General features: G+C 32.4%; 1 protein-coding gene across 1 annotated transcript in view; it reads left to right on the top strand.

The window, feature by feature from the left end:
* Positions 1–1441: 1441 nt before the first annotated feature.
* Positions 1442–17333, top strand: part of LOC145316083 (uncharacterized) — a 40748-nt gene continuing 24856 nt past the window's right edge. The window contains exons 1-2 of the mRNA XM_080156377.1: positions 1442–1732; positions 2848–2992. Coding sequence (XP_080012503.1) covers positions 1687–1732; positions 2848–2992 — 191 coding nt within the window. The 5' untranslated portion in view covers positions 1442–1686. The remainder of the gene's footprint in view (positions 1733–2847; positions 2993–17333) is intronic.

Genomic DNA, 17333 nt, shown 5'->3' with positions numbered 1-17333 from the left:
TTTCTTTGTTATTAATTTTTTTTAAAATGTATAATTATCAGGGAGGGAGGGGACATTAAATAAAATCTTTATTGGGCTGTGCAAATTACCGATAATTAAATAATTATATAGATTATTATTACTATGAGCGCTGCCGAATAAATGAGCTAAAATTTATCCTTCATGTTACATAATTGGTTAACAATAAACTCTCTAAATATATGTTTATTCATATTTTATCCAAAAATTATTCTGTGATTAAATTAGCTTATGTAAGACAGACAGTATAAATATATTCTATTAATAAGAAACTGCGCTTTTAAAAAGATTGCAAGCATGCATCGTAAGTTGCATTAATTATGTCTTGCAAACTCAAACATATGGCTTATTAATTTCTACGTGTGATGTAATATTATGTGCTAGGCGCGCGTTTAATTGGTATAGAGCCTCTCACCCACCCCCCCCCCAAAAAAAAAAAATCAAAATAATACTTCTAATCTTCTCTTCTCCCCTCCCTACCTAGTTTAAATGTTAAATATAAAATAATAATTTTGGATTTTTTATGTAACAGCATGTGGAATTCTAAAGCATATATACAAGATTTTAATTACTTACTAAACAAAATTTAATTTAGTGTAAAGATACTCTTTTTTTCAGGCTTAGAATTTGTTGGTTGGTAGAAAACACTAAAATATGATTATACTAGTACCCTCGACTCTAGATTCTAGAGGAGGACGACGGGGGTCATAGAAATAGCCTTAAAGTACCAAGAGACATTTATAAAGCTTCCCTGAAAAGTACAATAAATTAGGACTTGCTTTATACTTATATTATAGGCTTACACTTATTAAAGCAGTTATCTATGCAGCTGCTGAAGCCAATAACAAAATTGATCCATCCGAAAAGTAATTCGATGATCAAATAAACCAAGCTAATTTTAGTCTCTTGAATCGAACGGCAAAATTTTTGTTGTTGTTTTGCTTCGCTTATATTCGATAAGATTAGTCTTGTTTTTCTAGGAAAACTATTATTAAAATAAGTCTTTTTGACTTTAATTGTAATTAATACTTTGTGATTGTAATTAACAAAATATAATTTTAAGAGGTATAAGATTTAAGTTATGAATTGAATAAGAGAACAATAAATGTACAAGTATAGATGTATAACCCAGGTGACTACCTGGTTCCAGTGAAGACCTTTTTTTTGTCTGCTAGCAAATTGATTTCTGCTTTTCTGTAGCGACTTTTTTGATTTAAAGACCCAATTGTTAGTGGGCGCAGGGTCCCCACTCTGTGAACATACACTTATTTAACCCCCTCTATTCTTTAACTTTAATGAGAAAACAATTAACATAATACTCTTTCTTACCCGAAATATTATAATATATTTCATATGTGATATTTTACAAAATGGAGAACGATGGTTTTGTGTTACACACCGGCAACCTTGCTTAGTGTACACTGTCAAGTGTACGGTCAGTAAATTGTAAACAAAGCTCAGACAATTGTTTTAATTATTTCTAACGTCCAGATATTATAAATTAAGTATATTTTAAACGTCTTTTTTCAGATTTAGATTAGCAAGACATATCATGAATTGAGATTTAAAATTAACAGTGAAAAAAAACAGTGCATAATTATAATAAACAAAAGTTATAATTGAAAGGAAGAATATTTTATGTTATAGCATAGACTAAAAGTGTCTAAAATGGGTAAAGATAAGCTTGGATTTGCTGAAAACTTTATGTTGTCAGGTATGTATTTTATGCATTGATAGAGGCTTCGCTCCTAACATCCAGGGACTAATTATTCGAAGCGGGAAGGGAGGGGGCTTAAAAATAGCCTAAAAACAACCCGGTAGCTACATAAAGCTTTCATAAAATGGAAATCTGAAAAGTGGTTATTGAATTTTTAAGCTGTTGTGAAAAAAAACCTTATCACTTTAATATAATAGGAGAGAAGCGAGGCTACTGTTATTAAATATTGTCTTTCTGTGGGTCTTTTTTGTGCATTAATTTGAACTCTCCGATATCATTTATAAAAAAAGATAAATTTTAGATGTGCTATTTACTTTCTGATTCTACACGTACATAGCTTTATATCATTCAAACTTTCCTAGCTAAATGTCATATGCCATTTTCTTTTACCATGTCTTTGTTTTTACCTCTTTTATTCGCCTCTATATTGTATCCTGCAAGTAGATTGTACAATTGAAAACAATTTACTTCCCAATGGAACTTACGTTTGGCTAAGGTTTGTTCAGTTTTTCTCTTTCATATTTATCAAAAACGTCCAAGAATGTTTTTTTTTTAGTGGGTTGGCGGTAAAAACCTTAATTATAATATAGGCATATTTTTATCTACTAAAATTTTGTTAACCCTTGGGTAAAATTTAAAGAGATCGTAAATTTACTCCCTTTTTTTGTGTGATGAGTTGGGGGGGGGGGGGTTGTAATTATCACATTATAATATAATATATAACATTTAATTGGAAATCAACAAATGAGATACAATATTGCATTGGATTAATAGCCACACTGGCTATGCGGAATTGGTCGACAACTGTTCCGTTGTTGGCCCTTCCGTTTTACAGTGATACTAATTACATTCAATTTTAAATTTAATTACACTTATACTATAGTGTGATTGTATCCAACGCTGTATCTATACATCCTTGATAACCTACAGGGGTGTCGTGGGTGTGAATAGGTCACACTCAATCACTATTGTGATTTTAGTCTATTGTGATTTTAGATCAAAACCCTTCCACATTAGGACTACTTTGACCTTAATATAATTAAAAATATATTATACTTCTTAAAATACTAAAAACATTACCCAAAAAATAAAAATATATTTTTTTACATCAGGAACAGCAGCCGCTGTTGCGAAGACTAGTGCGGCTCCCCTGGAACGCATAAAACTGTTGATGCAGAACCAGGGAGAACTCATGAAACAGGGCAGGCTGGATAAGGGATACACAAACGTTGTCGAGTGCTTCACCAGAACTTTAAGGTTAGATTTATTTCAAATTTGATAATCAGAAGGGAAGGGATACCTGTAAAAATACCTTAACCCTTTACAGTCGGGCCCCTTGCCGCACCTTAATCAGTCGGGGGGGGGGGGCGTTCAACGCCCCCCTTATTATCTCAGTTCCTATTAGAGCTAGAGGGCTAATTTTTTTTGTGCAAGTCCCCTGTTTGATAATGAATTTACGACCTTTTATAAGTCTAAGTCAATTTTCGCTTCCTTCACCCTTTTATTTAACAACCTTTGTTTTTAGGTCCTTTTTTACTTAAAAATTTCAAACGGCTGTAATTTTCTTAATTTTGAAGCTAGAAGAAAATTTTTTTCCAGAAAATGTTTATCTTTATGTAAATTTTACATTAGAAATATCAAAATATAAATTTCAGCGGCCGCAGCTGTACTTGGCAGCTGCCAGCCGCCGCAGTCGGCGGTCGGCGGGAAAACGGCGGCGGATCTTCATGAAATTTTAATACGTTATGTAGACATGTAAGAAAAGCTTAAGTTTAAAATTTGAAGTCTCTAAGTCAAAAATTGCGGCCACAGGAGCCTTTTAAAGATTTCTGGAGACCTGGAGGATCAGGACCTGCAGGATCATACCTGGAACCTGAAAGTGACTCGAACACCTGTATTTCATATTAGGATGTACTACTAGAGGATTTTTTAGTATTTTGGTATGATAAAATGCTTTGTTTTAGTCAAAAAAATATTTTTGCTCTTTACCTGGATGACCCTGCCAGGTTTGCTGGCATCCTGTGCCCGCCAGGATGGAGATATTCAAAAAATTCCAACTCTCAGTTATGTGTCATACCCATACTTAAAAAGTCAAGCAGTTTGGGCTCTTCATCTTTCACACACAGAAAATGAGATAGAAAAAACCGGATGGGGGGGCGTTCAACGCCCCCCCCCCCGACCGTTAAGGGTTAACAGGAGGATGTTGCTGGCATCTCCAGAGTGCTCCAGATCCCCCGGTCCTTCATACTACCATGACAATAAACCCATGCTCTTGGTGGTATGAAATGTTGGGGCCACTCTTCCTACAGGCAAAAGGAATGCTCTACAAAAAATATTTTCCAAACTTGGATATCAAAGATCTACATAAACAAATTTGACTTATTTACGAAAAGAATAATGTATAGATTATGAAAATTATGACTACATTTGACTTAATTTTTAAAAAAATATTGGTAAAGATTAACAATTCTTCAGTTAAACTGCTAAAACAATTACATATTTATATGCATAGCTATATGTCGAAGGAGACACAAATCGAATATTCATCTGGATTTATTGTTGAGTGAATTTTTGTATAATTTTTAGGTCAATCAAGTTATCTTTACTTACTTACCACAGGTCTCCTTAGCAAAACCTTAGATCAAAAAAAATCTCGAAAGAAACGGACAACAGGGCCTTCAAATAGGGTACAGTGGTGGTCAGAATCTGTTGGAGATTAAATCTTAGCTGCTCCTTCTTGCCAGATATTGCAATTTGAAGTTTTGTGGTAAAAATGCCTAAAATTACAAGAATTTCAAGGATATATGCATAAGTGAACACCTTAATTCATCAAATAAAAAGGGCGAGTTTAACATTTGAGGAGTTTAGATATCTATTCATTTGTAAACTACACACTTCATCCCCATTTAGAACAAGTTTTACCACAATAGGTGATGTTTTTACCTTTAATAAGAGTAATAAATAAGGTACTATAAGCTTAAAGAGGTTTGCCCAATTTACATCTTTATCCTAAAGGCTGTTACCCTGGAAAAAACTTCAGTTTAAGTTTACATATAGCCCAAGTTACTTTTAGTAATTCTGCTCCCCCCCCCCCATACTCTCACAACCTACAAACTTTAGGGTAGAGGGGGGGGGGGAGCATAGTAATACTATTATGTGTTTCTCGAAAACTAATTGAAGTATAGTGGGAAAAATTTTTATGTAAGGTTTTTAGGCCAAAATTGTGTAGAAATTATGTTGACCACCTTCTCTCCCTCCTCCCCCTCGTCCTGACATAATTATGGAGGGGGGGTGTTGGCAGAAGATCATTCCAATGTGTTTTAAGAAAATATTAGAGATACATATAAAGCTTTTGGATTTGGATTGTTGTGGGACCCAAAGCACTTTTATATAAATTGCTCACCTCTTCCCCTCCCCTCATAAATCAAAAACATTAAATTTTGTAAAGAGAGAATGGTTGGGTTGCAGTTGAAAGGTTACTACTATGGTGTGTTACTAAGAAACCACTAGAATTGTAGCAGCAAAGCAAATATGCTTTGGTAGGTCAAAAGTAATTTTAACAAATTTTGCTGAAACCTCCTTCTAAGCCCCCTTTCCCTCCCTATTGCTTTACAATCTCCCCCCCCCCTCCCTCCAAATAAGTAATAGAAGGGAGTATAGCAATACCCTTGTGATTTACTTTGAGATTACTCAAGATATAGAGTGCTTTAGGATTTAAACTTTAGTAAGTCCATAATTACTTCATAATTGAACAAATATTGCTGACCTTTCCCCAACCTCAACCAACCCCATCCAGAAAAATCAAATTGCTGCTCAATTTCCTCCACCCCCATAAAAAATATTAAAATATTGCTTGCCCTCCCCCTCCCTCTCCAGCTACCCTCCATACAACCTCACCACTATAGCAATAAGGAGCAAACCTTAGAATAAAACTTTTAGATTTCAAATTGCTTTATATGTATTACCTATTCAATGTTTGGGGAAGGAGCAATGGGTTGACAATAGATTGGGAGGGTTGTAGTTGAAATAGATATTTATAAGATTAAATATAGCCTACATAAGTTAAAGTATTAACCCTGAATATCTCTAGAGGTTTCTAATTAATATACAATATTATTTACCTATGCCACTAGCCACTACTTCCAACAGATAGAGGAAGGGGGGGAATTCAGCAATATTTGTAAAAGTAACTAAAAGCTTAAATCTAAAGTTTGCTTAATATAATTCAGTGATTTCAAAGTAACACAAGAATATTTTCCATATCCACTGCCCCCCTCCTAATAATTTGTGGTCTAAGAAGGAGGGAGTGGGTTGGTTTCAGCAATATTTGCAAGAGATTTTGATGCCTACTAAAGTTTAAGTACTAAAGCTTATATATATCTTAAGTGCTATCTAAAGAACTCTTCTGCCTCTTCACCCCCTTCCAATTAGATTTCATTAGGGGTGGGGGGAAGGTGTAATCATCAATATTTCAAGAAACTTTGGGCCTAAGAATCTTACATATAATGTTTTCATCCAATACTTCAAGTAGTTTTGAGTAAAACATAATACTATTACTTTGCCCTCCCCCCTAAAATTTATGGGTTGCAAAAGGGGGTTGAAGGGGGGGGGGGGTTGAGAGTATTATAAATATCAACTTTAGCTATATGTAAACTAGAACTGAGGTATTCTTTACTGGTTCCAGGGTAACAGCCTCTAGCTTAAAGTTGTAAACAGAACAATGTACCTTTTTCATTAAATAATTTCTTTAAAGAAAATAAATTTTCTAAGTGGGGAGGGACTGTGTAGTTTACATATGCAGAGACATATAAACTCCTCAAATGTTAAACTCACCCTTTTTATTTGATGAATTAAGGTGTTTACTTATGCATATATCCTTGGAATTCTTGTAATTTTAGGCATTTTTACCACAAAACTTCAAATTGCAATATCTGGCAAGAAGGAGCAGCTAAGATTTAATCTCCAACGGATTCTGACCACCACTGTACCCTATTTGAAGGTCTTGTTGTCCGTTTTTTTCGAGATTTTTTTTAATCTAAGGTTTTGCTAAGGAGACCTGTGTTACCTTATATGTCATAAATACATTTGCACACTTCTATTGTAGGGCCTAATCGATTTTGGATTCATCAACTTCAACATTAATTCTCTATAGTGTCAGAACATGCTTACCTTCATATAACTCTATAGAGTTGCCACATTATACCTTATTATTACAGAAATCTTAATGTAAGGCTGATATCAATATGACATTGCTAACAGCTACCTAAATTTACAACAAGAACATAGAAGCATAGAACGGGTGAAAATACCATAATTATGGTAAAGCTACGCTTCAAAATGTGTAAAGGTTGCTTAATAAACTGAATGTATCTATGTACTTTATGATTACTTAGCAGTTGGTAAAACAAAAGATGTTCTAACATGAAAAGAAAATTAATCTCCTGGAGGGCAGACAAACAAATATTCAAACAATCATGGCAAAAAAATTAAAATTGGTTTTCATTCGCGCTTTTTAATTTAAACAAGGACGTTAGCTTACTGAAAACTAAAAATGTCAAATTATCTCAAATCTAATTTATTTTTCAATACAATTTTTATGTATCTTCTTTTTAAAGCGTCTACGCCCCTAGAGACCTCAAGGGGCATTTGAATGAAGAGTGGGAGAGGTACAACCCTTCACCTACATTTTTCGTTTTTGACTGAAATTGTAAAAAAATGTTTTTAGAAGAGCATTTTTCTACACAGTCGGGTACAGAGTCAACCTGTTACTTTATATAATCATTTCATTCATTAAACTAAAAACCAAGCAACCTTCCTTACATAAGCACTTTTTTCTGCATATGCGCAAAAAAGCGCATGGTATAATTTTACAGGTTGGAGATGTAGAAAGCTTTGCTAAAATACGTATTTGATTTAAATTATTTTGTACAAAAAAATAAAGAAAAAATGCACCATGCATGCCCGACAACGACAGCTTAAATAGATGCAACAAGTTTTTAATTCATTAATTTCTTACATACAAAGTAACCCTTTATTTGACTCAGTGTGTAAGTCTGGTTATTTAAATTGAAAAAAAAAGTTTTATTCAAGAATAACGTTATACTGATAATATTAGGGAATTTGGAACTCTAAAAGTTTTCCTTGTTTGTTAATGGTTTTTGATAATATTAAAATTATATGTTTTCCCAGCCTATAATGTATTATGCAATTTGAGGCCCTTTTTATGGGCGCGTTTTGCTACTAAAAAATTCGCCAACATAAATTTTTAGCTTCATATTACAAACTATTGAATAAGTTTACTGTTGGTTTAATTCTATCTTGAAGTTAGATTCTTTTTAAAAGCGAAGCTTTTCTATAATTAGGGTTGGTCTGTACTTCCTTCTGTCCGAGACAGATAGCTTTTTTCGTTAATTTAGGCATGTTAGAATTGTCCTCTCGATTTCAAATTTTGCTTGGTGATTCCTGTAGTAGTTAGGTACGATTTAGAAAGCGTATTAACTCTATAATCGTTACCAGAATGTCCGTACGTCCATTTCAAACATGTTGATTTTTTACTTATTTAACAACAAATTTTCATGTGATCTAATTATCCGATTGTTCTGATTTTTGGTATACTGACTCCTGGGACAACAAAGTACAATATTATAAGCAAGGTAACTCTTTAATATAGTTCTAAAATGTAGGTATGTCCATAAACATTATCCTGTATCAAGAAGTTTTTTTTATCAGATTTACATACAATTTTGCTTTGACTCTTATTCATTTATATTCTGATCATTCAGTTCTGACACTATACAAGTGTTAATGTCCGTTTGTCCTACCGTTTCAGATCTTCGCTTTTATTGATGTTGTCATCCTTGTTTTGTAATAAATAAGGATTATGTCATTCTCTTGGATCATACAATCTGATTTGGTTAAATTAATTGTATTTTTAATGTCTCAATATTTTTTTGTTAATTTTAATTAAAATATTTTTTTTTTTATAATTATTAAGGTAACAATTATGCCATAATTTAAGTTGTATTTTTTGAAAGTCGGAATGACCAAAAATAAAAAGCCAATATACCAAAAAAATTTATGTAAAAATTTAAAATTAAGCTCAAATATTATAACTTGTCAGCCGCCCTTTTTAAGTGCGGCGGCTGAATGTTGTCGGATGCTCGTTGAAAACAACATGACGGCTTGGCTTACTTGCGGCTGTTTGAAACTGTTTACAGCTGTGAATAAAGCTGTACCTGCCGAGCCTCTAACCATGTATTAGCTTCCTCTTGCTGTTCAATAGAGTCATTTTTATTTCTTAAGTAGCGAAACTAATCTATAATTCACTTTGTCTGTCTGTCATTCAGTCCGCAACGCTATGAGGGAAATGAGATTTTCTTGGCTGTTATTGATAGTAGACGGCTGGAATTTTTGGTGAAAATTCCATTTATCAATAAGCATCAAATGTATAATTTACTTTGTTCGTCAGTCTGTCGGTCATGTACAAAAAGAAATTAAAATTATATCAGAAATGTTTCGTGATAACCATGAATAATTGCATACAACTAAACACCTTCTATATAATTCATTTGTCTGTTTGTCCTTCCATTAATTTAAAGTGCTTCGCTACTTATGGATTTTTCCATCGTTGTCTTCTTTTAGTTTATAAATATCTTGCATAGATATTAGATAACCTTTTCATTATACTTTCTTTACGGTTCAAATTATTTTACAGATAAAGCCATTTGATATTTTCTATTTTAAAACAACAACAAAATCGATATTCCAAATAAGAAAAGAAATTTTTATAGCCTGGTTAGGTAACCATTAAAATAGAAAAACTTCGCATTAGATTCATTTTATTACTTTGAAACTGCCAAAAAATTGTGTTAAATGCTAATGAATGAACAAAGATAAACTTTAAAAAACTTACAAATAAAAACCCTTTTTGGAAGACTCTGTGCTTTCTCATAAGTGCCTGTTGAGCACTGTCCCCCCCCCCTCACATTTTTTAAATCAATTGAAAATAGGGGGGAGGGGTTCGTTTTTATGCCTAATACTAAATTTTAAAAATACAGTAAATTGTAATACGGAAAAAGATTTCCTCTTTTGTTTATGTTTCAATACTTCGAGATAGACATTGATTGCTATTAATCTCAATTTGACAGTGTTAACAACGACCTGCATGATGATAGTGTAGCTGCGCACCCAATAAAAAGTCTTACCGCTCTTTGTTAGAAAACGAGCGTCAATTTGATGATTTTTTTTTGTTAAGAGCCAAACGATCGAGTTTGAAAAACTTTTATGAATATAATCTTCTTTATAATGTCTTTTTTATCTAAGGAGCTGTTACAAAAAGTATATTGATGACCCCCCCCCTTGTTTTTTTAAATAAATTGAAAATATGGTACAGTTTTTTGTTTCTTTGTTTATTAGGTACTTTATGTCAGGTAAGGTTTGGTTACATTTGATACTGGGTAGCCCGCAGGGTTAGGGTACCGCAGTTTAAGGCTTCGCATAGCTTTGGCCCCCGCAGGGGTTAAGCATAGGAAAACCTCTCATTTAATGTTTATTTATTTTAAGAAAGGGAGTGGGAAGGGACTTTGTTTGAAAGCACCGCATTTGAAGATTAATTTATAAGCCAAGAATAACATTTTTATTTTACATGTTGTTATATAAAAACAAGGCTGTTTACTACCATAACACATAAAGTTCTTGACTTGGGAGATAGAATGTTAAAAAAATAAAGACCAACAGACTGTAACATTATAGATAAGACATTACATAAATACAGGGAGGGAAGGAACATTGGGCTGTTTATTACACTAGTCTCCAAAGATTTAAAATAACGTTTTCTTATTGGCTGGCCTATCCATTTTGGGTGCTTTTATTGAATATTAAGGGGGGGGGGGAAGTTCTGACACATTTGCGTAAACCTGGTGTATAGGCTTCATCTTTAGACTGAGAGGATAGGTTATTAGGGATAAAATCATTCTTATATGAATTTCCCCCAGATTTAAGATTTTTTGGATAGGCCTCCAGGTTCCGGAGCTCCAGACCTCCAGGTGGTCTCTCTACAGGTAAAAATAAAAAAAATTTTTTTTTAAAGAGTTAGATGTCAGCTTATGAGACAAAATATGTATGTTTTTTCTTCAAATATGTGAATAACAATCAAAAAGAAGCATATTTTGTTTTATAAGTTAACCTCTAACTCTTCAAAAAAAAATCTTATTTTTAATTTTTACCTGTACAGAGACCACCTGGAGGCCTGGAGCTCCGGAACCTGGAGGCCTATCCAAAAGACTTAAATCTGGGGGAAATTTATCATATAAGAATGATTTTATCCCTAATAGCCTATCCTCTCAGTCCAAAGATAAAGCCTATACACCAGGTTTACGCAAATGTGTCAAAACTTCCCCCCCCCCCCCTTGGTTGGTTCATTAAGTTGAGTATCTAAACGTTAAACAACTAATTGTTTTCTATAGAAGTGTAATTTTGTTGGGGAAATACATCAATTCATCGGCCATTGTCTTATCCCTTTAGATCCCTAAAATAAATAGCAGTATAAATAAAGTATGTAATGAAAAGCTGTAGAGAACACACTTAGCATAGTAAAATGGTATTGCTCAAAAAGTTATTTTTGAACAGATGGCCCTCTTTATTGATTATTGTCTTTCTTTTTGTGCTATAGTTACTATCTAACTTGTTTTGTCCTTTTTAGAGATAATGTACTTGAACGTTGAGCTTTAACTGGCCATAGTGGCTATACAAAAGGGTCTGGTCCTGCGCCATGACAACTTAGGTCCAAACACTAAGAAACTATGGCTACACAAAAAACATCTTTTACATATGGTTCTTTACATTTATTGCTTTCACCAATTCAGTGCTGTAACTCTTTTTTAAGTTGAATTCCTGTAGTTTTGGTTTCAAAAAGTGTCACAACCGCCCCCTCCCTTTGTTCAGCTTCGCCTTTATAGATTTTGTCATCCTTGATTTTTAAAACAATTTACTATCACTAGATAGAATATGTTTTTTGTCTTTCTGTGATATATGTTTAATTCGTGAGTAAAACCTAAGTATAGCATGCTATATGTTATAATAAAGTTATTGATACAAGAATAACATATATGTATATGTTTTCATTTTGATATAAGAATTAAAGAAAGACATTTTAATTGTGATCGTGACCATTGCTTCAAAGATTCAAATATTATTGTGATAAATTTTGCCTTGCGTACACTTTTTCAAGGTCCATTTCATCAATGCGCGTAGTTTTTATTAGTAGCAATGTTGGTTTATAAATTTGGTATGTTCGTAGGTCTGTCCATTTCTGATTCTTTGTTCAGGCATTTTCTATCAACTGCAGTAAATGTATGATCATTTTCTAATGATCTTAAGCAAAATTCTAATGTAATTTTGTATATTTGAATCATTATGTTGTATCAATATTAGAAATGGCAATATCTTGCTTTGAATGCAATTGTGCACCAAATAAACAGCAACATTTTTGTATTCGGTATTTTTATGCTCAGTAGTATATTCCTTGCCTCTTTAAAGTTATTATGTCTGTTTATTCCTTTGTATATCATTTTTAGCTTTGCTTGTATTGATGTTATCGTTCTTGTTAAAAAGTGTATTTAGTGTAGTACCAATTAGAATTAGATACAAAGAACGAGATTATTTTATATAATCTTCCACCTTGCCGTGCTTGCTAAGTTTGAAAGGGGAAAATTCATTAAATATATTTTGTTATTTGGAAGATTTTCTAATAACATGTATCTCATTTTGAAACATGAAGCTTGCTTAAAAAGATTCTATTTTTAATAGAATTTTTTTATTGTAGTTTTAAAATTGGCTTATTAATATATACAGTATTGTTTTTGTATAATTTTTCTTGGTAGACCGTTTTAGTAGCGAAGAATATACTCTATGATACACTTAGTATGTTTGTACGTCCGTCAGCGTGTAACGCTACGGGGAAAATGTAAATTTTCCGGCAGTTATTTTAGATATTGTAGATTTTTGTGTGAATATCACCAGTTTATAACTTAATTAGTCGACGGTCAACATGTAACAAAATTTTTATGAAGGACCTCTTATGTATTTCTTTCTCTTTTTCTTCCTTTTTGTGACAACTGAATATTGCTCCATAATTCACTTTGTTTCATTATTTAGTTAGTTTTTATATTATTGTTAAAGGAAAGAAATAGTTTTAGAATTCGTCCAAGGATGACAAGCAATAATTAGATCATTTTTTTATTGCTTCATTTTGGAAAATATAATTCTTAACGAACCATTTATTGCTTTCACAAAAATTAGAAGTGGAGATCTTGAAGTAAACTTTAATGCTTGCTTGTGCTTGTAGTAAAACTAATACAATTTTGTCCATTTTTAGAAAGGCAGACGGACACGATTGACATGCAGAAAATACTTACATTTTTTTTTGTGTAAACTATAACTTTTATGCTAAAAAAGCATTTGCTTTATTATTAAATTTTTGCTAATTCAATTATCTTGTTAATCCTAAAACTACCAGATCAAATATGATATTATAAGGGGTTTACAATTCAACCCTAAAAAGGCCTCTTGAAAAAAAGATATTAACATCAACAAAAAGTGTACATTAAAATTGAAAACTTTCATTACTCGAAAACATGATCTTTTTGATGTCATGTTTGTCACTTGGTAAAAACATTTTCATATGTTTTGTAAACTTTTTACCAGAAATAAAGAAAGCAACTAGGATTATTTAATATAGGAAAATACTTGTTTATTGCAATTTAAACTTAATTGTTTTGCTATTGATATCCATCCTGTATACAGAAAATTTTTTTTTTGCAATTTTTTAGCACCTGTTGTTGAAATTAAATGTTGCTACATCTTTTTTGCTTTGCCTATATATACTTCTGCTGTAGATTTTTTTTCTTCTAGAAATTAACATTTTATTTTAATTACAAATATATTAAAATCGATTATGCAATTAGTAAAAAGAAGAAGAGACGCGTTTTATCTAACATTAATAACTTATAAATTGTTAAATAATAAAATAATAAAGAAATTTTGCATGTCATGGAAAGTCCGAAAAAATCAGGGAGAAAAAGAATAGTTATTTCTCGCATCGTATTATAAACGGCTTTCCGCGGATATAGAATGTACAATTTTGAGATTAAAACTAGTTTTTTAGCCCCGAGGTGCCGAAGGCACCGGCTAAAAAAACTGGTTTTAATTTTATGATTGTACATTTTTATATTCGTAGAAAGCTGGATATAATACGATGCTAGAAATAGTTTTTTTTCGTATGGATGAGAACCGGTTCCTATCCACCGGATTCGAATGAATACGAGAATAGTTATTTCTCGCATCGTATTATAAACGGCTTTCCGCGGATATAGAATGTACAATTATAAGATTAAAACTAGTTTTTTTAGCCCCGAATTGCCGAAGGCGCCGGCTAAAAAACTGGTTTTAATCTTATGATTGTACATTTTTATATTCGTAGAAAGCTGGATATAATACGATGCTAGACATAGTTTTTTCGTATTCATGAGAACCGGTTCCTATCCACCGGATTCGAATGAATACGAGAAAAGATATTAATTAACTTTTAAAAAAATATTAAAATCCTGTATTATAAAGTAAGATGAAAGTGTGTTTGTACAGTAAAATCTCGTATCTGGTGCAAGTTATTGACCATTTGTAGGTGGTATAGGTCAAGATTCCTAATAGAAATAACTCATTTAAAACAAAGATTTGTTTTTGTTTAATAGAACTAAGATTAAATGTAAGATGAACCGAACCTTAACGCCTTTCTTAATACCAAGTCTCTAAAGGCTATGGGCGAAGCAACTAGTAATAACTCAATAAAATTATTAATATAAATTAATTTAGAGATATATCAAAGCCTATCCACTCTACAAGATTTATAGTTTAGTTTTATTGCTCATTGGTTTTTTCCTGGTTCCTTGATTCCTGTTTGAAAAGCATCTGCTTTGCAGTCGTTTCCACAGATAAAGGGATGGATTATTTGACTGTAACCTGATTTTTGCGGGTGGTTTCAAAAGAAATAATATCTAAGAAATGTCTGTTATTCATTCATGCTTTTTTGGGGTTTCATATTTATATTTGTCACCTTAATTTTCAAATAAAATAAAATATTCTTTATTTTCCTTTTATTTGTGAGGCTCACGCACCGTAAATTAGTATTGCCATGTTATAGTCACAAATCACTTTTAAAGAAGTTATTTTGTAATTAACATTGAAAATTAATCCATCTTTTACCAAACTTGTGTAAATTATTTGACAAATTGATAGGTTAAAGATTCAACATTTTGATGCCTTTTTGGTACAAATAAAAATAACTACTGTTTTTAATTGTTAGCTCAAGCGTCTTTTAAAAATTACCAAACAATCATTGAATATGTGTTTGAAATCTCTAATATAAAGTTTATTAATGAGCAATTATCATTTGGACGCGACACTAATTATTTATTTTTATTTTTCATCGAAAAGAAAAAAAAGTAAGATACGGATCATTGACGATTTATATAATGTCATTTCTTTAAAAAACTGAGTCATTTTTTATGTTGCACCTTCTACTTTTTAAATAAAATTCTTAGGCTTCTTTGAATATTATATTTAAGGATAAATATTCTCATCTGAAATTTAATTTAAACAATAATAGCATCAAAGCATCAATCGCAGAAAAATTTCCATAATAAGTCAGAGAAATCCCCACAAAAAAATAGTTCGCTTACCATCTCTTGTATTTCAGAAAATCTCGTTTCCCTAAATGAAGTGAATAGAGACTTACAGACAGACGACAGGACAGATAGACGGACAGAAGGACAGACGAATGAGGAATGACGTATATCTTCAAAAACATCAGAGTGGCTTCGCAACAAAAGTGTTTTCTTTGTTTGAACAGTGTTTAACAGTGGGGTGCGAAGCACTTTGTCTAGGGGGGGGCATTTTGAAGATTTTGTAAAATATTGCCCCCCCCTAAATCAAAGTGCCCCGGGGGGGGCACTTTGCTTTAGGGGGGGGCATTTTGATTATTACTAATTTTAAATAAGGGCGTTTTAAGGGGTGGGATTATTTGATTATGGGCCTTCTAGTCCTTATCCCTTCTTCCCCATCCCTATTTCCCATTTATATCCCCCATCTCTTCCCCCCATCTCTTCTCCCCCATCCCTTCTCCCCACCCTGCAATGACCGAAGGGAAGGGAGCTAGAAAGTATCTTCGAAAAAAAAGTACAGAAGATAATTTAACCTTCCCCCCCCCCCCCACACCACAAAACCTTTTTTATGGGTGGAAGGGGATGTTATAAAATCTTGGCAGGAAGGATGAATAACCACATTAAAAAATTTTTTTTGGGGGGGGGGTGTCTCAACCATGACACTTTGGTTGAGTATGACTTCCGAATTAGCGGGAAGTTCTCGAGATCTGTTGGCGAACATACAAACCCCCAATACCAGGAACCATCAAGTTTCAACAGCAGGTTTGAATATAGATTTATTGATGAAATTATTTCAAAGTCCTGAAATTACAAAATCAATTAGTTCATAATTCCAGTTATTTATAACCACGTAATCTTAATTGCTTTTTAAAAATCATTTTTCTCTACGGTTAAGAATCTTTGGAAACTTTGGCTTTAAAGGAAAATTATTTGGTTTAATAAATCATTGTTAAATGCAAAAATAAAGGCACATAAAAAATACTAAAACATATATTAATCATTATTAAGTTTCATGTTTAGCTGGCTAAGCCTTTTTAAAACTACATATAATCGTCCTATACACCATTCTTCTTAATAAAATTAACAAATTCTACCTGAAGTTCTTATGGTTTCAAATCCCTGGTATACTAGGGTCGTTCACGCACTATGAGACCAATGATAGGCCCAATTTTGTTCTCCGAAATCTTCACACACTCATATCTCATTCAAAAGTCAGGAACGTGCGCATCAAAATATATAAACAATCCATGCCGCGTCACTTTATGAAAGGAAAGTCAAAAAAGACGACATTTGCGCTTAATTCTAGGATAATGATAAGGAATTAATTTTGAACTTGATAAACACAAAGCTTCCTCGAAAAGAGGTTAAGACACACCCCCCGTTTGAAAGTCAAATTAACTTCCTTAACGAGATTCAAGGTTTTTTTTTTTTGCGCTGAGCACTAGCAACATTTCTCACTAAACTCAACTCACCATAATCACATGAGAATGGCCACATCCCGAAAACCGTGACAATTTTTGCTCCTAACTAAATGAAACCCCGTGAAATGCATACACAATATTATACTCCTCACTAGGACTCATAATACCTCACATTTAGGATAGAAGGATGGGGATTGGTTTGTACCATACAACATTCCATGCACATGACACTCACAAGATCACATACACAAATCCTAAAGTGGATAATCCTATTAATCATGATGTTGTAAATATAACAACTTATACTAAATAATAATCATTTCATAATCAATAGGTAATAAATCATTATTAATAAATCAATAAGTACCTACGAAATCAGGTTGAAATGTAAACAATAATGGTAAAATAAACGAAATAAATCTTAGACAAGAAAATTAAGATTTATAGGTACTTAAAACTAAA

The sequence above is a fragment of the Acartia tonsa genome, chromosome 4 (assembly GCF_053477335.1).
Source record: "Acartia tonsa isolate MP-2025a chromosome 4, ASM5347733v1, whole genome shotgun sequence".
NCBI classification, from domain to species: Eukaryota; Metazoa; Arthropoda; class Copepoda; order Calanoida; family Acartiidae; genus Acartia; species Acartia tonsa.
Note: the sequence above shows the minus strand (reverse complement) of the source record. Positions and strands in the feature narration are given on the sequence as shown.